The 24,461-nt window shown below is 40.2% G+C and overlaps 1 protein-coding gene across 2 annotated transcripts in view; it reads right to left on the bottom strand.

Annotated features, from left to right (window-relative positions):
* The window catches only part of RELN (reelin), a 489,518-nt gene that overhangs the window by 52,769 nt on the left and 412,288 nt on the right, over positions 1 to 24,461 (bottom strand). For both annotated transcript variants that reach the window (XM_034666797.1, XM_034666804.1), the window contains exons 42-46: positions 22,113 to 22,333; positions 20,159 to 20,306; positions 17,615 to 17,873; positions 16,527 to 16,776; positions 12,972 to 13,140 (exon numbers count right to left, since the gene is read on the bottom strand). In XM_034666797.1, coding sequence (XP_034522688.1) covers positions 12,972 to 13,140; positions 16,527 to 16,776; positions 17,615 to 17,873; positions 20,159 to 20,306; positions 22,113 to 22,333 — 1,047 coding nt within the window. The remainder of the gene's footprint in view (positions 1 to 12,971; positions 13,141 to 16,526; positions 16,777 to 17,614; positions 17,874 to 20,158; positions 20,307 to 22,112; positions 22,334 to 24,461) is intronic.

The raw sequence follows: 24,461 nt of genomic DNA, 5'->3' as shown, positions 1-24,461 counted from the left end.
CCGAGATGCCCTTCAACAGATGACTGGATTAAGAAGCTGTGGTCCATATATACAATGGAATATTACTCAGCTATCAGAAAGAACGAATTCTCAACATTTGCTGCAACATGGACGGCACTGGAGGAAATAATGCTAAGTGAAATAAGTCAAGCAGAGAAAGACAATTATCATATGGTTTCTCTCATCTATGGAACATAAGAACTAGGAAGATCGGTAGGGGAAGAAAGGGATAAAGAAAGGGGGGGTAATCAGAAGGGGGAATGAAGCATGAGAGAGTATGGACTCTGAGAAACAAACAGGGCTTCAGAGGGGAGGGGGGTGGGGGAATGGGATAGGCTGGTGATGGGTAGTAAGGAGGGCACGTATTGCATGGTGCACTGGGTGTTATATGCAACTAATGAATCATCGAACTTTACATAAGAAACCAGGGATGTACTGTATGGTGACTAACATAATATAATAAAAAAACATTAAAATAAAAAAATAAAAAAATGCGGGTACATCCCTAACTCAGGTTCTGAGGAAAGCATTCATTATTGCAATTGGCTATGCAAAACTTTGACTAACAAACACCAGATCAAACTGAACTGCAACAGCTTGAGAATATATTCGGGATGATCTTTCTGAGCCTTGTAAAACAGACTAGAACAGAAACTCAAACTATCCTGACCAGTAGCCTAGGGAACATCGAGCCCTCAATTTTGTGGGGGCACCATTCTGGAGTGACACCAGGGCTGCTGCTAAGTTATATTTGTAAATTAGGGAAAGATGCCTGTCTGGGAGCTGCGCCAACCCCTCTGCATTTGACTCGGAAAGCAGGATATGGGCTCATTTTCAACTCCTATGTGCTCCTGAAGATGAGACACTTTTGCACAGTGGGCATACTGGTCTGCCTCACACAGCGTCCGTGAGGAATTCTTACAATGAAAGTCTGAAGAAGACAGTAAGAGTGCAACTCAGAGGAATCAATAAAACCCTAGGTAATTGGATGGAGAAAAGAGAGAAGGTAATAAGTCCAGGCTTATTTTATATTAATTCGAATGCAATATAAATAAAATCAAAACAGAGATTCTCCCATTCCAGGAGCAGAAATCTATTTGCTCATTTGCACAGTTTTAGGAAATGTCTTGTTCAGAAACACAAATAAACTTATGTTTTCGGAGACACTAGATGGCAGTAAATCCAAACAGTGCCCAAGGCTCAAGTGATCATGAACATTCAGAAACCCGTAGATGAAATAATTAGCCAAAGCAAGTTTTGTTTTACAGATTCATTTTTTAAAAGATTTTATTTTTTAAAGTCATCTCCACACCCAGCCTGAGGCTCAAACTCACAGCCCTGAGATCAAGAGTCTCACACTCCATCAACTGAGCCAGTCTGGCACCCCTGTTTTATGGATTCATGTACTTATGTCATGACATGTCACAGCACTCTTTCCCATCTTCTGCCTGTGTTTTCTTCCTCTCTCTGCCTGGTTACCCCTTATGTGTGCCTCAGGTCTCGGAGGCAGTCTTAGGTCCTCAGAGAAATTTTCTTTTGGGTCATTTAAAAAAATCATGTTTATTTCAGAGCAAACTCTTCTTTTTCTTTTATAGTATGTATCACAACTGTAGTTATATATTTATTTGCATATGTATTTCTTAAATGTCTGACTGCTCCTCAGAAGAGTAAGTTACAAGAGAACAGCATTAATTCCCTTTTTCCCCCCAACATTAGACCCTCACTGCACAGTGCCTAGCACTTAGTAGGTGCTTATATAGGTACAGGCAGTTAAGGGACACCTGGGTGGCTCAGTCAGTGGGGCATCTGACTCTTGATTTTGCCTCAGGTCATGCTCTTGGGGTCATGAAATCCAGTTCCATGTCATGCTCTGCACTCAGTGCAGTCTGTCTGAAATTCTTTCCCCCTCCTTCTCCCTCCCCTCTGCTCCTACTCCTGCTTGCCTGCAATCTCTCTTTCAAATACATAATTAAAATCTTAAAAAAAAAAAAAGGTGCAGGGAGTTGGTATCCAGGGGCCACCATTCTCACAGTAAGCAGGGAGAAGATGCTCCCCTGGGTTTGTGCAAGTCAGTGGTTGTGCTGTTCAGTTAATTCTTTTTTTTTTTTTTAAAGATTTATTGATTTATTTTAGAGAGAGAGCACTCAGGCCTGAGCAGGATGGAAGGTAGGGGGAAGAGAGGGACAGAGGGGGAGGGAGAGGGACAAGCAGACTTTGCTCACTGAGCATGTAGACAACCCAGGGCTCAATCTCATGACCCTGAGATCATGACCTGAGTCAAAATCAAGAGTCGGACGCTTAACCAACTGAACCACCCAAGCACCCCTGCTCAGTTACTTCTTAAGGATGAAACCTATTAATAGTTATGCCTGTTTACATGCAGCAACATTTTATAAATAACATAGTGGAATACCATATCTCCATAGCACATGGTTACTTGGATTCTAATGACAAGTCAACACTTATGTTCTTATTTTTTCTGACTATAAACTTCTGAAGGGCAGGAAATATCTCTATTCCTTCAGGGAATACTGTTTCGTATCTCCAGTGCTTATAAAGGATAGGCAAGTAATCTTTGTTCCCCTAATGTTTTATCATGCTCCATCAAAGCCTTTATCACCTTTTATTCAGAGGGCTTATTTATGTATAGTTTCCTCTGTTGGATTATTCTCCTTCTTTATCATTTTATTGTTGGTGACACCTACAGATGGGACTTCATAAACATTTACTGAAAGAACAGTAAGTTGAAAGCAATAAAGATGGCCAGTTAGAATCAAATAAGAAATGACTTTAGGGTGGGTGGGCAGGGACTGGGGGTCAGCGCTGGAGGGTGCAATGATCTGATGGCTGTCAAAGGGGGAGAAGAACTCCCAGCAGTTGAGAGGTGGCATGAGCTGCCTAGCAGGGGGTGGCTTTCTGAACGTTGGTTGTGTTGAATCACAGTCTGGGCAGCCATTTAACAGAGAGACTGTAGAGAAGATTTAAGAGCCAGACACATTGTTGGGGTTGATAGCTTTTATGGGGACTCCAACCATGACATGTTCAGTTTGTACAACTCTGTGGCATTCCACAGAAAAGGAAACAGTGGGAAACCATGTGCAGAATGTACTAAAACCAGAGTTGGCCACTAAGAGTACAGATATTTAAGGGCGCTAATCTGTACTCTGGCACTAGTCAGTCCTATGTCCGTGGTGAATAATTTAACATAAATAATGAGGGGATTAACTTAGAGGACTTCTAGGGCCCTGTCTCAAATGTGATGATTTTATATTCTTGGGAATAACTGGATTTACTAATTATGTACCCACAAAACAGGGGTAAATACACTATCCAATATTATCTAATAAGAAAAGGAAACACTTGCACTAAGGGGATGAACTGGAATATAAGTTGCAAAATGAAGGTCTGGAAGTTGAATTTCTAGGACTTCTTATACCCAGCCCTGTCACAACTTCTCTATATAAAGGGGCCAAATCATTTATGTTTACGTGCTGACACTTCCCCATCTGCAAAACTACGAAAATGCTACTTCCCACCTCACAAGGGTGTTGTGAAAATTAATTAGCTTGTGTTTACCAAGACCTGAGAGTGTCTTGGTGAAGTCCCTTGGCAGGTGTCATCATTTATCCTGAAGCTTCCTTATAATGACAGTCACCACCAGATGCTGCTTCTTGGAGTTGGGGGGAAAATGGCCCCAGAGCATATTTCTCCTTTTCCATATCCTTGAAATGTCTCCCTTTGCTTCTTTTCTGAATTTATATAATTTCCTCTCCATCAACTACACATAGTAAGTGCTCCATAAGTGTTGTTTAATAATTGAATGTCCATTGCTATGAAGTTAAAAAATGTTACCCTCAATAGTGTGGCTTCCATCTCTGCTCTCCCAGGGAACCTTTCCCCACACTGCCTCCATGCCTTTTAATAGGTTTCTATACACATTTCTGAGTCTTTGTAGCTACTCTTTTTTCCAGGACTACTCTGTCTACCTATGAAGTCCTTATTGTCATCGTCATCACCAGGAGAAAAAGCCCTTTGATAGGAACCACACAGAACTTTTAAAAAACCTTTTCACTCTTCCTTGATGCTTCCTTTACTCTCAGAAATACATAAAATATTTAGGACTAGTAAATATAGCCAACTCTCTTACTCCCAACGAAGAAGCTGAAGCTCGGTGCCCTAAGTCACAATGATTCACTCATGAAACTGAGAGAAGGCAAGAATCTCTTGGTTCATTACTATAATGTACTCTCAATGAGTAAACCCTTCAAAACTACCTCAGCCTGCACAAAATCATCCTATCCCTACCATGACCCCTAAATATGAGCAGTTGTTTAGCTATGGATTGTATGTGTTGTTGCTGTGTGTACACCCAAGTCTATTTATCCTGACTTGGCAAGTTAATGTCATAGCTGAAGCCCTTGGCCCTCTGTGTCTAGTTAGAGGCTCTGCAATGCCCCATTTCAAAATGTGTCCTATATTTCCCTTGGCAGCCAAGGTCCTGCCTTTCTATTGGAAAACAATTTCCTCCATGAGTCTATTTTTCTGTGTTAGACAAAAGTAGAGAATATCTCCAGGGGAGATAACGGCTGATAAGTGCGTGTTCAACATCATTAGTCATTAGAGAAATGCAAATCAAAACCAAAATGAGATACAACTTCCTACCCACTAGTGGTTGTAATAAAAAAAAGACAGCAATAACAAGTGTTGACCAGGATGTGGAGCAATCTGAACCTTCATACACTGCCGGTGGGTATGCAAACTAGTGTGGCTGCCGGGCAGAACAGGTTGCTTGTTTCTCAAAATGTTTAACAAAGAGTCACCATATGACCCAGCAATCCCACTGGTAGGTGTACACCTGGGAGGAAGCATAGATGAGCACACCTGAACAGAGTGGACCCATGGGTTGCAGCCCATGACCTACAGAGAAGAGCTAGAGGAGAACGTAGGCACTAGAGAGGAGGCCTGAACTTTGGTACCAGGAGTGTGAATGAATTACTTGTGGCTAGGGGCTCTACAGGAATGGGCCATCGGCCAGGGGATCCCTCCTCCGGGGGAGATCCTCGTGAAGAAGACACCGAAGTACGAACAAAAGAAGGAAGTTGAGTTTTGAGGTGGAAATGAGAGGATGACTCTTAGAACTTCTCTGCACAACTGACTCATTTCATAGGTCTAAGGACTGCCAGTCAAGGAGGGGGCCTCCATGGCTTCTTAGTTTAGAACTGGCTCCAGAACTATTATCTCCTGTTGGAGCTGATGTGTTACTGAGAAACCTGGTTGTCTTGAATGGCAGGTAAAGCCTCGAAGACCACGGATTTCTCAGCTAGCTGGGGGTACTTAATCTAGGCATCCCAGACCTTTTGGTAGAAAATTCCCTCAATAATTATAATTAACACTAGGGATTTGTAGGTGACTGAATGACTGTAACATTTTGGGATTTTTTAGGTAACATTAACGTGTCCATGAAAGAATATATACTGTCATTTAATTTTCCTTTCTTTTAAATTTCTTACAAAACGCTGAGGTCTGAGAGGAGAAAGTGTTTGGAAAACAGGTTATGACCCCAAACAAATGTGATAAAGGTAAGGTATCTTTATAAAGTGACCTAGATCCTTCACGATACCTCTCTGGATCTAGGGTGGAAAGCACGTTACAGAGTTAGCAATAGAAAAATTTAAACAAGCCACCCCACATGGCCTTTCTTCCTTCTTTGATAGAGAACAAATGGAGAGCTTTGGTACAATCCTGCTTCAGCCACTGACTGTGTGTCTACGGGGAAAATCATATAACTTCTCTGTGTCTTAGTTTTCATCTGAAAAGGATAACAGGGAGACCTCAAGGTTAAAGAAAACTTAAGAGAGATGTCAACCAGTTATATTGATTTGTATCCTAATTTGAAAAAAAGAATAAAATGTTTTATGAGACAAACAGGGACATTTGAATACTGAATACTAAGTAAATATTGAATAAGAATATATTGAATAAGAAATTGTCATTAATTTTTAGGTGAGATAATGGTATCATAGTTATGTTTTTTAAAGTCCTCTTTTAGAGATATATACTAAAATATTTACGGTTGAAATAACGTGTCTGGGAATTGCTTCAAAATAGGGGGTCCAGAGTGAGTGGTGCTATTGAAGACAAAAGGTTGGTCATAAATCAATAATAGTTGAAGCTGCATGATGATTATATTGAAATATCATTGCTATTTTCTTAAATTTTGTATGCTTGGATTTTAAATAGATAAATGTGAGCCAAAAATAATCTGTGGTCCCTTCAAACTCAGAGTAAAATTTTGATTCGAGGATTACAAAGAAAAGAAAATGGTTATCCTTGTTTTGGTAAATAAGGGTTAATTATTTTTGCTGATAATTATAATTAGTAATGATAATAAAAAACTACAGTGTCCTGAGTAGACCTACCAAGAACATCAAATACATTGGACAATCCTTCAAATAAAAGGAATTTCCTATAATTTATAAAATGCCTTCTCAGTGGAGAATGACTTATATTTGTTAAAGCAATCTTAAGCATCCATACATAGCAATATGTACAAAGCAGCCCCAAATCTCAAATTCTCTAATAAAACTTGGGCAACAAGGTTGACAACTGAGAACGCTTAGTTGGAATGCAGAATTTCTGTAAGTAGTTTTATTCTTCATTGTAATGGAAATGGAAATATGTTTTGTCTTAACAGAATGTGAAAATATTGATATATTCAGTATGTGAAAATCCATAGTACCATGGTCTATACCAGACAAAACTGTTTTATGTTCTGTTGTCCTGAAAGACCAACATGAATTTGGTAAAGTAATAGCAATGATGTTCAAAGTATCAAAATGCTGCAGGAGAAAATGGATATGGAAGAGAACTCCAAGGCTTCCTTGACCTGATTGAAAATGTTTAACAAGGTGTTCAGTAATATGAATGCTTGCAAAAAGTCTTTTAAAAGATACTGGAAAATTGGAAGTAACAATGGAGATAAATAGTACCGAGGCAAGTTTGAAGAATCTCTCCTTTAAAAAATGAACTTGTAATTCCTGTGAATATTTCTCCACGACAAACCCAATAAATACTATACTATATAGTTATTTGGTTTTCTTAGCATAAGATCTTTTCTCTGGTGTTATAGTTGGGATTATCACAGAAGAATATCCTCCCTCCCTAAGTCTGTTTACCTGTAGAAAGGTAAACCCAACCCCATCCCGTTCTTTCAATCCTTTCACAATCTTTTTGCCCTTTCTTGTGCTTGTCACTTGTCCTGTAAACTTCCTGCAAACGTGAAGTAGTGTCCATGCTGTGGCTGAAACCACCTGGCTTCCAAAGCGTTGCAGTTAATCTTTAAAGACAGTGGTATCAGCCAGGTCATTAGGGCTGCTAGGAGGGAATGGATCATCTTCAAACCGTGACTTAAAATAGAAAAGTCACACCTGAGCCTTCCAGTGGCAGCACCCCCTTCATTCCCCCTTTCTCAGTGGATTTGAGTTACCTGCCCTTCCGTTGACTCACCCTGGTTCTCAGGTGAAATTTCAAGAACTGATGCTACTTGAGCCACATGTTATTTTTAGATCTGGGGTTAGCGAATAGGAGGAGGCAGATTCAGATGAGGGGCTATGAAATGGATTTTGGCATCTTCGTATTTTTTTTTTTCCAGCCTCTCTCAAGATCTCCTGCTTTCTCCCTTCCTAGTTCTTCTAGGACCATATCTCTTAGGCAAGCAATAAAAACGTAGGACTAATATAGCGGTTAAGCCCATGGGCTCGGGGGCCAGACAAGCTGTATTTATTTCCAGTATCTTACTGAAACTGTTCTTTTGAAGGTCACTGACTATCTCCTTATTGAAAAATCTAGCAAACTTATTGTGAAACTTCTTTCTTCATTAGTCTCAGCAGTCACTGATGATGACTTCTTCCTGCTTGACACTGTATTCTCACTTGCTTGTGGATACTGTGCTTTTCTGATTCTTCCCCTACCTCCCCCATTGGATCCTCACAGTTTCTTTAATAGCCATTTCCACTCATTCTGCTATTAAATTTTTTTTAAAGATTTTATTTATTTATTTGACAGAGATAGAGACAGCCAGCGAGAGAGGGAACACAAGCAGGGGGAGTGGGAGAGGAAGAAGCAGGCTCATAGCAGAGGAGCCTGACGTGGGGCTCGATCCCATAACGCCGGGATCACGCCCTGAGCCGAAGGCAGACACTTAACCGCTGTGCCACCCAGGTGCCCCTGCTATTAAATTTAAGGATCCTTTCTTTTCTTTTTAAATACTCTCCCGTGGAGAGCTGACAGTTTTATGGCACTGCCTATCACCTCTATGCTCTTGCTTCCAAGGTTGATCATCTTTCCCTGGGCTCTGACCTTCACAACTCTGTCAAATGGATGTCTTCATTTGTATTTCCAGTCATCACATTGAATTCGGCGTCATTTGGTTAAGGTTGTCACACTGTCCCTCCTCGAGTCAACTGTAGCTTTCTAACTACTCTCTCGGGCTTCAAACTTTAAAGTCATTTCTTGATGTGTGCAGTGGAGAAGAAGCCAGTGAGTTTTATCAATCCTTTCCTTGAAATGTCCTGTAATATCCATCTCATCCCCTCCTTGTTAGCTGTAGCCTAACTTGTTGCTTCATGTAAGTCATTATCACAACACCTTTGCCACTTTCTCTTACTTGAGCCTCCCTGTTTCCCGGTTGTTTTTCTTGGAAGAATATTCTCAGTTTCAAAACCCACCACAGTTCATTTTTCCAACAAGTCTAAACTCCTCTGCCTTGCTTCAGTGCTTATGATAAATTAAGCCAACTCCATGAACAAACAACTTTCCATAGCTTCCAGATATGAGCTCTCTGCCTTCATCATCAACTCCTGGGCTCTTGCCAGGCCCATGTGTCCTGTTCACATTGTTTCCCTAATTTAGAATGTTCTTCTTTTTACCCACCTAATTCCTAGCCATCCCTTGAGGCCAGGCCCATCTTTTCCACGAAACCCTCTCTAACTCTGGCATTTAACACTGTCTCCCAGTACCTAAGCCATTTCTAGCCCTTTCCTCATTAAAGTGCTCACTTACACATGGCACATTTTATTTTTAAGTTGGTAACCTCCTCCAGGGCAGGAACTTGAGACAGTGTCCGACCATTACCATGGGCTTGCTCTTGTTAAGCAAGCTTAGTAAGACTTCTTAGTCTGACTGAAGATGAAGTCTGATAATCACAAGTGTGATTATGTTGTTAACTCATAACTGTAAAGATGATTTACATTTTATAAATGTTCACAATGTTCCAAGCTATTCCATGCACATTTATTCAATTTTTAACATGGGAAAAAGTCTCTTCATTTTTCACATGAGGACCCTGCAGCTTTGGAACATGGAATGACTTGCTTAAAAGCTCACAGGGCTAAAAAACTGGAATTCTCCACTAAACCACAATGCTTTCCATTCATTTTTTAATTTCCAGTAAGATCTGACTGAAGCAGTAAATATGGGAGTAATAGAGACTATGATTCTATCTACCTTAGTTTCTTTAGGTTCCAACACAGAAATGTCTGGAGCAGAGTGTGATTCTCTTGTGTTCAGTCTCAGTGCTCCCTGCCTGTGAAATGCATGAGCATCCATTCAGTTCTTCAACTCAGAACCAGAGTCATCTTCACCATTACCCCTACCCTCACCTTCCCGTGTCCGTTTCACCATCAAACTCTTGAATTGTTTCCATTTCTCTTGAATTTCTCTACTTCCCTTCATGTCTCCAGCACCTTAGTCCAAGCTACCAGTACTCACTGCCTCTTTAAGAGTCTCCTTCCAGCTACTGTTATCCTCCCCAATTTGTTTTCCAATTAGAATAAGATTTTCTGATGCAAATCTGACTGTGTCCCTCTATTCCCAAGCACTTTAGCAGATTTTTAAGCACCTATATGACATATCCCCAAATATTTTTTTAAACATTTTTTTTTTAAAGATTTTATTTATTTGAGAGAGAGCGCACAGAGGGAGAGGAAGAGAGCACAGAGGGATAGGGAGAAGCAGACTCCCGCTGAACAGAGAATGCAGAGAGAGCAGATAGCAGAGAGCATGACGATGCGGCCCTCGAACCCAGGACCTTGAGATCATGACCTGAGCCGAAGTCAGACACTTAACTGACTAAGCCACCCAGACATCCCGACACATCCCCAAATCTTCAGTACGACCTACAATACTCTTCATGGTCTGACTCCATCTCACTCCACTTTCTCTATAGGTCGGATCCATTCTTTCAGTATCTCAGATATGCCTGCTACCTCCTATCATAGGTTGTTTTCCTTGCCTGGAACACTACTCCCCCGTCTACGCCCCCTTAACTCCTACCCATCCTTTATCTCATACACATTGTCACAGTCACTCCTCACCCCTAGTTAGCACATGGCTTTAAGCCCTCAGCATCATATCTGTTTTTAGTGAAGAGCTACAAACTGAAATTCTCAATTCTGTCCTAGTGGACAACGTACAAAAAGATGTCTCAATACTTTGCAGATGTTGAGGCTATAAGTTCAACTCAAAACAAAGAAGTGCCATATTGAAAAAGTAACTGGCTATTAAAAGCAGATATAGTATCGATATGCTAACTTGTGTTTGAGACAAAGTGCTCTGAGCCTGGCACATTGTTCTAATGATCTCTGACATATGGCAGGGCACAGTAAGAGGTGGGTCTGGCTTGGCCTCCATCCACATGCATCTCTTTCTGAATTATCCAGAGGGCCTTACTATAAGGCAGCATCACCTTTAAGACCACTGCATAACATGGCCTTTGAGGTAGTACAATAAACAAACTGCAGATTTTCAATATGATAACAAGAAGAAATAGATGCTCACCAGGTTTTTCAAATGTCATTCGAAAGGGTCAACATTCTTATGGGTATGTGCAGAAGACAATTAAAAGACAGATTAAAAGATGAAGAATAATTACCTTTCTTGAGTAGAAGACTCACGGGTATAATGACTAGCTGGAATAAATCTTACAATGTCGTTTATTTGCAAAATGCTACCAAGTAGCTGGGTAATAATTCACAGACTTCATAAAGCCTTAGAAGACTACTGCCTTAATGGAGTGTTTTTTCTATTTTACTTATTAAGATCGCCTTAATAATTCATGCATGGCAATACCTTTAACGAGCAACAAAATCTCACGTATCTCATTTAAACTTGGCAACTCTGCTGACAGTTAATATAGTCCTGTACCTCTGAGCCAGCAATTGAAGAGGGGCCCCAGGCTGTTAGTAACTGAAACCAGCCCATTTATGATAATCTGAAGACAAGTTATGTCCTAGATGAATAGTTGAATTTTATGATCATTTGCTAGGAAGATTTATTCATTCTTCATTTGTGGGGAGGCAAGAGAACAATAATGAGCCCAAACTATAACTCCTGTTCCACATGGTAGCACTGGTCACCTTGCTTCTCTCTTAATGGCAACAACTGATTACCATTTTGTTTTTTGTTTTTTGGAGGGGAACGGGAATTCCTATCAAGATTTTAAAGCTTCCCGGGCGCCTGGGTGGCACAGCGGTTTAAGCGTCTGCCTTCGACTCAGGGCGTGATCCCGGCGTTACGGGTTCGAGCCCCACATCAGGCTCCTCTGCTATGAGCCTGCTTCTTCCTCTCCTACTCCCCCTGCTTGTGTTCCCTCTCTCACTGGCTGTCTCTATCTCTGTTGAATAAATAAATAAAAAATCTTTAAAAAAAAAGATTTTAAAGCTTCCCTATGATTAGCACCTATGTAGATAGTGAAAAGAGAGGGTTGTTAACACTATCCATTAAGCAAGGTGAATTATTCTCTGTTTTACTCAAATAAAGCATTTACCAGACAATTTTATGAAGCCATCATCATTTCTTATAGGCACAATGTATGATGCATTCATCACTGTTTTTCATATAAAAATGCTCCAGGTGATAATTCTCAAGATACTGTTGAAAATAAAATTTCAAAGCAGACAATAATTTTAATACGTACTTACCTGCTATATTTATTTGATATGACACCACTCACTGCTATATCTACAGTAGTCTGAACAGAAAGTAGACTCCATTTAAACCTATTCTGTATCCAACGTGCCTGTTTTAAATTTAAGTGAATCAAGTCGGAGATTCTCACTGATTCAGCTACTGTTTTCTTGCATACACCATTTTTTCAAAATATTAGTTAAATGAAAGTCAGTATAGGCCTGGCTTTTGGGAAAACACAGAACAACATCACCATAAAAACTGGTTTCTAACCCCCCCCCTTTTTTTAAGAAAATAAAGTTTTAAATTATTTATTTATTTATTTATTTATTTATTTATTTATTTAAGTTATCTCTACACCTAACCTGGGGCTCAAACTCATGACCCTGAGATCAAGAGTTGCTTGTTCTTCCAACCAAGCCAGCTGGGTGCCCTGATTTTTTTTTTTTTCAAAGTAAGCTCTATGCCCAATGTGGGGCTTGACCTCATGATGCTAAGACCCAGAGTCTCATGCTCCACTGATTGAGCCAGGGAGGCACCCCTATTTTGTTTATTTATTTATTTTTTTAAAAGATTTTATTTATTTATTTGACAGAGATAGAGACAGCCAGCGAGAGAGGGAACACAAGCAGGGGGAGTGGGAGAGGAAGAAGCAGGCTCATAGCAGAGGAGCCTGATGTGGGGCTCGATCCCATAACACCGGGATCACGCCCTGAGCCGAAGGCAGACGCTTAACCGCTGTGCCACCCAGGTGCCCCAATTTTGTTTATTTTTTAAAGTAAACTCTATGCCTAATGTGGGGCTCAAACTCACAACCCTGAGATCAAAAGTCACATGCTTTACCAACTGAGCCAGCCAGGTGCCCTTGTTTTGCTTACTAATTCATGCCTGGCGATACCATCAACAAGTAACACAATCGCATGTATCTCATTTAAACTTGTTGTCCTAAAATCCGACATGCCAAATGATATCAAATTGGGGTTCGCTACATGCAGAAGCATCCATACCTGGTATAAGGAGGGAGAGGCAGAGTGATTCTGGTCCATTTGTTGAAAGTGTCTGACACCAGGATCCGCTGCAGGTGGTAACGACTGCATTCAACATTGGTAGGTAGACAGTCCCTTACCAATGGGTGCCACGATAATCCAAGATCTACCGAGTATTCCAATTCAATAGCTGGAACAGGAAACATTATTCTGAATAGAAATACATGTATGTAGACCCAGGAACCATAATTACTTATGTTTTCTTATGTTTTAATTCAAATGTCAATTTGATTGTTCCTCCGTATTCATGTTTCCTATTTTGAAATGTGTCTTGATTTTTCCGACTGTACAATACCGGTTATTATTTTTCACTTTCCAGATTAAAATAGTTTTTCTTTTAAGAGGCTAGGATCAAGTGAAACATAAAATAAATTATCCTGATCCACTCTGTATACTGAGAAACTCTCAGAACAATCATAACAAAACCATTGTTCATGTGCAGTTAAAGCAATAGAAATGATAGATATATATTTATTGTTTAATCTAATAGTTATAGTATATTAGGAAATTATACAAACTACATATATATGTACTATAATAACCATACCATGTTTATTTATTTCATGATTAGCATGCAAATACAAACATAGTGACCATATATTATAATGATTACTTTTTAAATAGTTTTAAAAATTTAAGCAACTTTCTCAAAATTTGACCATTCCACAGGGATCCTGACCAACAATGCCAATTTTGTCCCTGCTATTGGTAAAACTTCTCAGAAATGGCAAAATCTCTTTTGCTCACATATCCTGTTCTGCTGTGTTATGGAATATACAGTGTAATCATCGAGGTATAGAAGGCCATGCAATTTGTACCAACGCACGCAGTCAGGCTGTGGGTCTAGGAAAAGCTATTTCTTTCTTTTTCTGAAAAATCCAACTTCTAACCTATGTTTTGTATTCCTCTTTATTTCCTGCTTAAGTCTTTATAAAATCTGCTCGAGCCCCTACCTCCCTATTGAAATTGCTTTCTCTGAGGTCTTGATTCTCAATCTTGGCTGCACACTGAAATCACCTGGGTACCTTTAGAAACCACAAATGCCAGGGTCTCCCCCACCATCCCCAGGGATTGTGATTTCATTCCCCTGGGGCACAGCCAAGATATCGGGCGCTGTCCAGCTTCCCAGGTGATCGTCATGTGCAGCCAGCGTGGGACCACTCACTGCAGCACGGTTCCTAGCAACCCTTCCTAGTGAAATACAGTGGTCCAGTTCAGTCTTCATTGTTCTTGTCCTTCCTACAGCGTTGGACATTATTGATTATTCCCTGGTTCTTGAAGCTTTCTTTTCTTTCGGAGGCCATTATTCTGAATTTCCTGTCTTACTTTCCCTCTGACTCCTGTGCTAACTAGCCCAGCTATGGGCATTCTTCCAAACTCCATTTCTGGCCTTCTATTCTCTGTGTTTACTCCTTGGGCTTCAACTATTATCTCTGTGCCCAGATCTGCCAATTTTATGTCTCCAATTAATTTCCTTCATTCAATAAATGTTTACTCAGCCTGGCATTGCACCGGATGTTGGCATATTGTGACGCACAGTTTAGATAAAGTTCCTGCTTTCTATCTTGTAAATCCTCCTCCCTCAAGGGCATCTCCTCTTAAAGCTACTTCCACCCGAACTAAAAAACTCGCCATTTTCCGTCATAAATAAACATCTCTTCTTAAGTACCCAATTCTGTCCATGGTGATACTTTTGCACTGGTTTTCTGGGATCAAAATTTGGAAATTATTTTAGAAATTTTACTCTTCTCTCTTCTTTACTCTCTGTGTTCAAACTGGCACCTGGTTTTGAGATTTTTCTGCTTCTTTCCTTTGTGCTTGCATTGTCTCATATCAATTTTATCCATCCCATTTTTCTTCATTCCACACAGTGAGGACTTCATCGCCTCCTACAGAGGTGACCACTGAAGCTTCTTTATTGGGATTCTTCCCTACCCACCTTCATCAGCTCCTATGCTAATCTCCCTAAAACAGACCATGTCACTCCTCTGCCCTTGTGCTCCTTTATTCATGTCCTTGTCAAGCACAGATTCTTGTATGTCCTTTTAAGGCTCTTCTTCCTTAGCTGCCAACTCCGCTTATCCACTCTCCTCTTTGATTTTATCCTTCAGTTCAACCTTTCTCAAGAGGTTGCACCAGCTCATGGTAGAAAGTACACAGGACTGGGCTTATGAGGGCAGAGTGTCAGTCCTGGTGCTGCTGCAGGCCTCCTGGGTCATAACTTACCTCCTTGGGTTCTCATTGCCTTCCTATGCTACTGAGGAAATAGGTATGTAGGACCTGGTTTTCCCTATGGACTAGGAGCACCCCCACCTCTGCTTCTTTGCTTATGCTGCTAGCCTCGCTTGGGATGTCCTTTCTTCTCCATTCACCTTTCAAATCCATTCCAATCATCAACGCCCACTTGACGCTAAGCTTCTTTGGGAAATCTTCCCCAGACCCTTAGATTGGCCATCCATTGGTCATCTCAATTCTCCTTTGAGCTTTCATTACATTTTGCATCAATACTAATCCACAGAGCACTTGATTTAGTCATTTATTGGACTCTAACTTTTTGAAGTAATCCCTCAACTAGACCTACTGAAGACAGATGTGTACCTTATACTTTCCCAAGTTCCACCCCTGTTGACGAGTTTAGTGTTGACTGATCGAATCCGAGGTAGAAGGAGCACTTCTGGGATTCCCCCTAAGATATGTCCCTTAAGTTCAAACTAAAGAAAATACGAAGTATCTGGGCTTTGCAAGACCTTGGAAGTAATCAAATTCGTTGGATGTTGGCCCCCTGGAATCTAAAACAGAACAAAGTCCTTGTGAACATTCTCGTCTGGTTCTCTTACAGGAAGAATGATTGGGGTGTTCCAAGTGTTCAGTGATGTCAGTCTTTATATCTCCTAAGATACGTGTGTGTGTATGTGTGTGTGTGTGTGCGCGCGCATGCATACGTGCGCACGCATGTGTGCAAGGTATATGTAAGTATGTGTGTGTCTGTGCACAATCTAGAGGATGCAAACTGGTCACAATGAGGGTGGCCTAGAATATGCTATGACCCAGAATAGCAAAAAGTATGAGGCAAAATGGGAACAACAAAATTTCATGATTCCTGGGGCAATGGAAAGAAGACAGTAGCTGAACTAATCCGAAGCCCTATGAATTAAAACCCATGAATATACATATTCGTGGGTCAATCCTATTGCTGATTCTGGCATTCTCTATGTGATGAGAGTCCCTAATTCTGCAAATCTGATAGTAAAAGAGATATATGGATTTTCAAAAAGAGATAAATTAGGCATTATTACTTATATGTAAAGAAGTCTTCAAGTACCTATACTTAAAAATACGCTCACATTCTGATGCTTTAAAAAATAGACTTCTAAAACTGAATGCATACACAACATTTTCAAGAATGCGATTATGGTTGGACTCACGTGCACTTCTGTTTTGCTTATAGACTGTCAGAGGTGCCACCGATGCCCCTCTACACACGTCTGTCCCTCTACTTGGAAATGGAATATTTACCATAACAGGAGTCTGTGACCGAGCAGGAGGCCGCAAAATCGATCTGTAGGAATGAATCCTCATTCACAGCAACGTCTGTGGTGACTACATAGCGGGTGCTGGCCTTTTCAATGAAGACCAGGGCGTCCCCAGAAGAGCCGCACACAGGCATCTTGGTGCCTCCTGGGTGGAGCAGCCACTTCCTACTATCCAGAGTTGTGAAATCATCCTCCAAGACCGTATTACCAGAAATATTTCCTCCGATAAGAATCTGAAAGGTATTTTTTAAGAAACAAATTTTCAATATGGTTTCAAGATAGAGAGTTCGGTCTTCTTGTTTATTTGTGTTTATCTGTCAGACTGCTCAACACTGGCGTCACACGGCAAGCATCCTGTCAGGGGCCTTTCAGAACGCTTTTGTTTATGTGGTCTGCTTGCCCAGCTGGCAAGAAGCTACAGAAAACAAATCGACGGATTGACAAAACCATTCACAACCCTCATGGGCCAAACTATGCCTTTGGAAACTACATGCACCCAAGCTGGGAAAGCAAAATTTGGCTTACATGTGATTATTTTCCATGCAAAATTTCTATTTAAGGACAGTCGTATCCTAAGGCATTTCAGTTCCAATTCTTTGCCTGGATTCTAACCGTTTGTTAACAGGTTCTTTGAGTTCTATTTGATACGCATTTTATTATGTATGAAGATCCTTTAGAACTGTCCATAAGGATGTTAGGAAGATTTATTTATTTCTTCTTCAAAGGCTAGGAAAGAGGATTTGGAAACGACTGCATGTGGTACCAATGCTAATTTGCACATTTTCCTTTTCGGAGAATTATAACCTCGTAACACGCTTGATAAAGTCCCTTTATCCATATGGCAGATTTCTCTATGCGCAGGACCTGGGCCTTCTGTTGTGTTGTTTGTTTTTATAGGCTCAGGCTCGAAGCTAAATGGCATATCTAATCTAGCTGTGTGCCCGTGGGCAAGTCATTCAGTTGTGGGTCCGGGGCTTCCTCGACTGAACGAGGAGGCTGAACTGAATGCAATCTAGGCCACTTGCAGCTCGAGTGCCAACAATTATAATAGTTACTCTTGAATGGACTGACCTGGTCGATAACCCAGGGACTGTAGAAGTGCCCATTTTCAGACGGTTGCCACCAGCGGAGGCGAGTAGAAGCAGAACGGGCTTTCAAGGGTATCTCCAGGGCGATGTACCTGCCCACGTTGCTGGAGTTGCTGAAAAGGAACTCTTGAAGGAGACTCCATGACAGGCCGCCATTGAGTGAATACTGAAGAAGCACAGGTTGGCTCCTGGGGTCAGGAACACCTTTACCACATCCCAGTCTCATGAAGAACTGCACAAATCTGACATGAGTAAGATTTATAGTAGACTTTTTTTACTTCACTGAGAAATTCACACTATTCACAAAAAACAAGCCCACAGGGTCATGGGGGGGGGAATGCATGGCTTTAATGAATATGATGATTTAATGAACGTCCAGAGCAATCATTTCAAAGTCTGATTTTCCTTTTTGATGTAAGGGAGTTAATAAAATGTGAAGTCTGAAAAAAGGCAATTCTGTACCCGTATACATATTTTATGGCCCTCCACACAAGTGAGTCTGAGGGAACTGCGCATTCGCCGTACCCTCTGGCCAACCTATAAGAAGATGGGAGGGCTCCAAAGTCTCTCCAAGTGTGGGAGTGTGTATTGTTACCTATTTAAGATGAATTTGTCCTTAGTATCTGAAACTGAAAGAATGTTATGAATGTAGTTTATGCCATTCATTGGCAAAATCACCCATCCTATGGTTTTACCAGGCGTTTTTCAGATCTCCTGTTACTGGTTTGGGGAGACACATTTAAATGCAGCAGTTGTAGCACCTCTTTGTGAAAGGCCAGGCATCTTTTGGAAGAGGTATGTCAAGCCTGGGCCTCTTTTCCATCTTTTGTGTCAGGGGCAGGGAAGCATGAGTGTGGGGTGGTGGTGAGGGTGGGCTGTGCCAGCTTCTGACTATTGCTGGGTCTGGGATGGATGATACTGGTCATCGAGAGCTGTGGCGGCCAGCCAGGGGCAGCCTTCCCAGCTGGCAGGGAGATGGACGTAGTGGCAGCAACCAGCTAGGGTGCCAATGAAAACTAGCTCACATGTTATCTTTGGCAGGCAAGCTGCTGGTGCCTGGTCTGGCTGCCGTGCTAGCTGGTAATGCAGAATAAATTTCATGTGTAACCCAACACATACACACAATAATGTATGCATGGCAAACATAGGAAGCATACTGGGACTTATAATAAAAGTTATCAGTTCCATATATAAAACCATGCGTTCTTCATGGGTTCCTCCCCTCCCCCATCTCCATTAACTAGGCATTCAATAATCTTATAACCCCGAGAAAACTGGGATTTTACATGGAGCGTTTTGAGGTCAATGTATGCAAAGCCTACACAGCATGCTACTGAGATGAGATAAATAACGGAGCTTTTAACATTGGATTCATGAAAAAAAAAATACACAGTTAGTACCTAGTGGATGCTGATATCTATGAAAACAATAACCATTTACAGAAAAATACCTTTTGGTCTATTGTCTACTTATATTGGGAAATGTTTATATATTAATTTAGTTATAGATAAATCCACATCAGAATTATTTAGAAAAACCCAGTAATTTCTAAATTAGAGAACTCAGCTGCCAATGATAAATCTAAAATAAAGAGCATCAAATTAAACCATGTGCATTAAAATAGGAGGAAGAGAAATAAAATTTTGCTTTCTATCACTGTAAAATTATTATCTCACAGAATCGTATTTTTATGAAACATGGCCAAATTTATATTCAATAAATGAAAGATTTAGGTGAAAGAGGAGGATAAGTATGTCAAGATCTATTTTAAGGTACTCGGAAATGCTTTAAAAAACCAAAAACACAACTTCTTTTTTCACTTGCAAAAATAGGTCAGGGTTCCATTTTACACATGTTGAGTTGTCTTCTTTATTTTCCTGGCTAAGTTTTTGGCTCGTCAAATGATCAAGGGATATACATCTTGACAGGACATAATCCTCTGAGCCAGTTTAAAATGTTTGTTTCTGAGAGGCTGTGCTCAAATCAGAAAATGAGTGCCTAGAAAGCATGAGTAAATCATTGGAAAGAAATGCGTATAAAGAATAAGGCGAACTTCAAACATTCTTAACTTAAATTCCTAATGGATGGAAAATTAATGGTGGGTCATTTGAGGACGCATTCTGTTTCAACTAAGCGTGGTGTAGATAATTTTCCACATTGTTCAAGTGCTCATGAAAAGTATTCTCCAGAAGGTGGATAAAAAAGATGCAACATCATTTTCTTGAAGTGAAAGGAAGTGAAACATTGTCATTTCCTAGTCACCATCTTGTAAATAGCACTGATCTTGATATTGACTTGTGTCTGTTTAGCTATGTTTCATTTCTCATCTAGCTTATTTCACAAAGCTCTCTCGGTTTTAGGATGGAAATGACATGAGCTGTGTCTTAACGGAGTCTCAGATAAGAGAGAAGCTCAGCATTTCCAACGGAAGGCCTTGTCCTTGAGAGGTCTGCTTCTCTCTGATTTGATTATATTCTGTGACTGTACATCACAATGTGGCTTTTCAACAGCATCTAAAAACGTTTACCTAGAATGTGATAAATCCAGATCTCGTGTCATCAACATGCGCAAGCCATCTTCACTGAAAAAGAGGTTGTTTCCACTGGAAAGGATTCCACACTTCCGAGATGGCTTCCCGCCACTCATTAATAAGAATCGATCAGATTCTAGCTGACCTGAAAAAAGTGGTAAAGGTGATTTACCTATGACCCCAAAGACAGTCATATTCTTTTTTAAAGGAATATGGTTAAGTGCTTTAGGCAGTTTTGAAATACAAAGTCATGAATACTGAAGCCACATATTTTGGGAGAAGAGGTCTCTTCAACAGTTAAGCTTGTTTGAACTGTTTCACTTTGGCTGTATAATTTAAGGGGCCACATGACAGAAGGGGGGTGGGGCTTTTCCTGAGTAGCTATGGTCCAGCCAGCTGGGTCCTTCCTCTGGGCTCTCCTACACTGCCAAAAATGACACTGACTAGTCTGAGAGTGAGTCAGGCCAGAAGTAAGAGAGGGTAATGTAGTTTTTCCACTGGCCTCTTCGCTGTGTTTTTGCTACTCTGAGGACTGTGTCAGGCAGGTATTATAAAATATTTTTAAAAACACAGTTTTAATGGAAGAAGTTACAGTGTAATTTATATTTTCTATTAAATAATGTCTTTCAAAACCAGCTCACAAATCTCTCCAGATACTTATCTTAGATCTAGTGGGGGTTTTTTTGATTGTGGTAAAATGCAAATAAAAATTGCATTGAAAATTGCAAAAAATGCAAATGAAAATTGACCATTTTCAACATTTTAAAGTGAACAACTCAGTGGCATTTAGTACATTCGTACTCATGTTGTGCAACCATCACCACTACCTTGTTCCAGAACTTTTTAAATCACCCATGAGGGAAACCATATACCCATTAAGCAGTCACTCCCTATCCCCCCCTCACTCAGCCCCTGGCAACCACTAATCTGCCTTCTGTCTCTATGGATCTGTCAATTTTGGATGTTTCACAGAATCATATGATATATAGCCTTTTGTGTCTGACCTCTTTCACCTGGCATGTTTTCAAGGTTCATCCATGTTGTCGCATGGATTAGTATTTCATTCTTTTTTATGGCTGCATCATACTCCATTGCACTGATATACCTAAATCTAATATTAAATTGTACCTCACAACCATAAATCTACTATAACAATTTTATAAACAACTTGGGAAAAAGAAATCCTTTGGTCCCACTATCCTAACATACGTAGCTGTTACATTTGTTTAAGACTTTCTCTTATGAGGGGCGCCTAGGTGGCTCAGTCGTTGGGCGTCTGCCTTTGGCTCAGGGCGTGATCCCGGCGTTCTGGGATCGAGCCCCACATCAGGCTCCTCCACTAGGAGCCTGCCTCTTCCTCTCCCACTCCCCCCTGCTTGTGTTCCCTCTCTCACTGGCTGTCTCTCTCTCTGTCAAATAAATAAATAAATAATCTTTAAAAAAAAAAAAAAGACTTTCTCTTATGAGAATATTTTTCCATTGTTTTATCAGAGTACATATCCAAGCACATTTTTCTATAACATTTTTGTCATAGACAATGATGTTAAATTCTAGGTATAAAACTGAGGTACAGAAAGTGAGAAGAGGCTGCTCAAGGAGCTGATGATAAACAACGACAAGAATTTGTATTTTTGGAAACTTGTTCCCTCTACCCAAGATTAAACCTCTAGAGACAGTTCCTAAAATTATCATTAATCAGCAATTCCATGTGAGAGAAAAAGTGGTGAAAATAGCTTTCGTTTTCTCAATCATGGCCTTGCTCATTCTCATTGCATTGCTTCAAAAATGGAACCCTATATAATTCAGAATGAAATGAAGGCGTGGGTGGTCCCAATTGTAAGGATAAATATTGAAATGTTAGAGTGGAATCATGATTACTTCTATATTACAAATTACATTTACTATGTAAGTTCTTTCACAAAGCTCCAGAGGATTTATTTTAAAAGATTACCTTCAAAATCATCCTTGAGAAAATCAGGATTTTTGGTGCTTATTTTACAGGTGGGACCTGAGTAGCCGGGATCACATATACACTTGGTTCCATTGATACAACTCCCATGTCCGTTACACATCTCTTCACATTGGGGACCAATATAGACATTATCGATGGCCCATGTCACTGGCTGAGAGCCTGCGGGGTAAAATCCTTGGTACCATCTGAAACGCACAGATCTGGAAAAGAGGCACAAGTTTTTTAAAATCGAATCAACAGAACAACGTAGGCTCAAAATAAGGACATCTGATCAAGGATCAGCGGCCAGTTAGTGCCTCTGTACCACACTCAAGAAGTAGAAAACATGGTTTGACATTTCACAAACACAAACTCCATTCCTCAATCAGGATTTCGCCAATTTATGTTTCTGCTTCCTGTAAGCCCTTCCCAATCCTATCACCAGGTCAAATTCCACCTGACCCTCCGCCTTTTTCAACAGTGACTTCTTTGGTGATGCTTTCTCCATTCTGACCATCTACACTCCGTATAACTAATCTTTTTCTTCATAAATTGAGGTAAAATTCACATAACAGAAAAGCAACCACTACCTATTTAAGGGGTACGACTGGGGGGCAGTCAGCACATTCCCAGTGTTTAGCTAACTACCACTTCGATCAAGTTCCAAAACATTTTCATCACCCCAAAGGGAAACCTTGTGTCTATTAATCAGTCAGTCCCCACACCATCCTAGTTCCAGCCCCCGACAACCATTAATTAATTTTATTTCCAAGTAAATTGTCCCATCATATTGTTGATGATAGCTTCTTGGAAATAACCTACATATTTAGGTAGTAGTCCAAAAATAGTTTAGTATATTTTATTAGACACAAAAGTCAATTCAAAGAAGACAGGTTTATTTTTGAAGGGCTAGACATGGAGATGGCATGCACAATCCTTTTTGTACCCTATGAACGTGTCCCATGTTCAGTGATCATAGAAACCAAATTCAGAGTAATTTTTTAAATTTGAGAAATAGAAATTAGAAGTCAATTTGGAAGTACTTATTAGGCTTCTAAAGTTTAGTAGATAGTAAAGCAGATGGAGTCAAGTTCCCACATATAATTTTAACCCTAATTTCATTGTTTATCTCAAGACTCCAACCATACTGAGCTGCTCCCAAAATGCCAGTTCATAATTACATTTTATTTTCAAATACTTGTCAGAGTTTAGTCTTGGCAAGAAGCACTTTCTACCCTTTGAACTTTCAGACTGCTGAGCTGAGGGAAATGGCTAGAGCTTTCCTTTGAACAAAAGCCTACATGGATTTTTTTGAACTTCTTATTTATTCAAATGTTCTGAATACAAATGAGCCAGCTTGGTTGGGTATTTATTATTGTTCACCTGCCTTGACACAGAAACTGCAAGCACTGTGATAAATGGGCTGAAGGGTCTGGTTTCACTGTGCTTCCCTTCTGCTGAAATCTTATTTTGAAAATTTCTCACTGCCACCCTCCCTGGTGAATGTCAGCGTCTGTTCTCCTAAGCCAGTGGTATTCAAAAGGAACTGTTTTTCAAATGTAAACTTAAAATTTCAAGCACACAACAGTGCTTTCTTTAGACAGGGGTTTTGGTTGACTCATTATGAAACTGTACAAAGCAAGAGCAATTAGGAAGTTTTACAGACAAAAAGGCTCCTAGACGAAAAGGACACAAAGGTGATGTGAATAAAACTCAATGGAAGCTCCATACTTCATGCTTCAAAGGTGAATTGACTAGATGTGGAGGCAAACACGGTCATTTTTGCACCTGAAAACATCTCATATGCTTTTTTGGTACCTGATGTCCAGTAAGAGCACAGAAGAGGGTAATTTAAGTATGGGTTTTATATATATATATATATATATATTGTTTTTTTTAGCATCTAGCTTGTACTGTCACTATGGACCATGTTGAATACAAACCAAGCAATGGTTCACTGAGTTGGAGAAAATTTAACTTTTGCCTTCCAGCAATTCATGCCTGTGTGGGTTTTAAGAAGAGTGTTAATTCTTTTCCTGAAACAAGGACCAGACAACACTATTAAGGAAAATTCTTCTCTTTGCAGAAGTGGTTGAAGGCAGTTTGGAAGGTCGGTTTATGCCATTCTGAGAGCGGGCATGCCTCTCAACAGATTTCTTTTCTTTTTATAGAAATAAAAATGACACGGAGTACAAAAAACACAATGGCCTAAGTTCTGCCCCTTTATCATTGGAGGAGGTATATTTTAAACTGATGCTCAGTAGCAGTGGGTGAAAATGTATACATTTCTAATGTTCAAATTATATTGCCTTATGACTTCTCTCATTCAGATTTCCAAATTGTATTTCC

The sequence above is a fragment of the Ailuropoda melanoleuca genome, chromosome 1, assembly GCF_002007445.2.
Source record: "Ailuropoda melanoleuca isolate Jingjing chromosome 1, ASM200744v2, whole genome shotgun sequence".
Taxonomy (NCBI): domain Eukaryota; kingdom Metazoa; phylum Chordata; class Mammalia; order Carnivora; family Ursidae; genus Ailuropoda; species Ailuropoda melanoleuca.
This window is presented reverse-complemented; position numbering and strand designations above follow the sequence as displayed.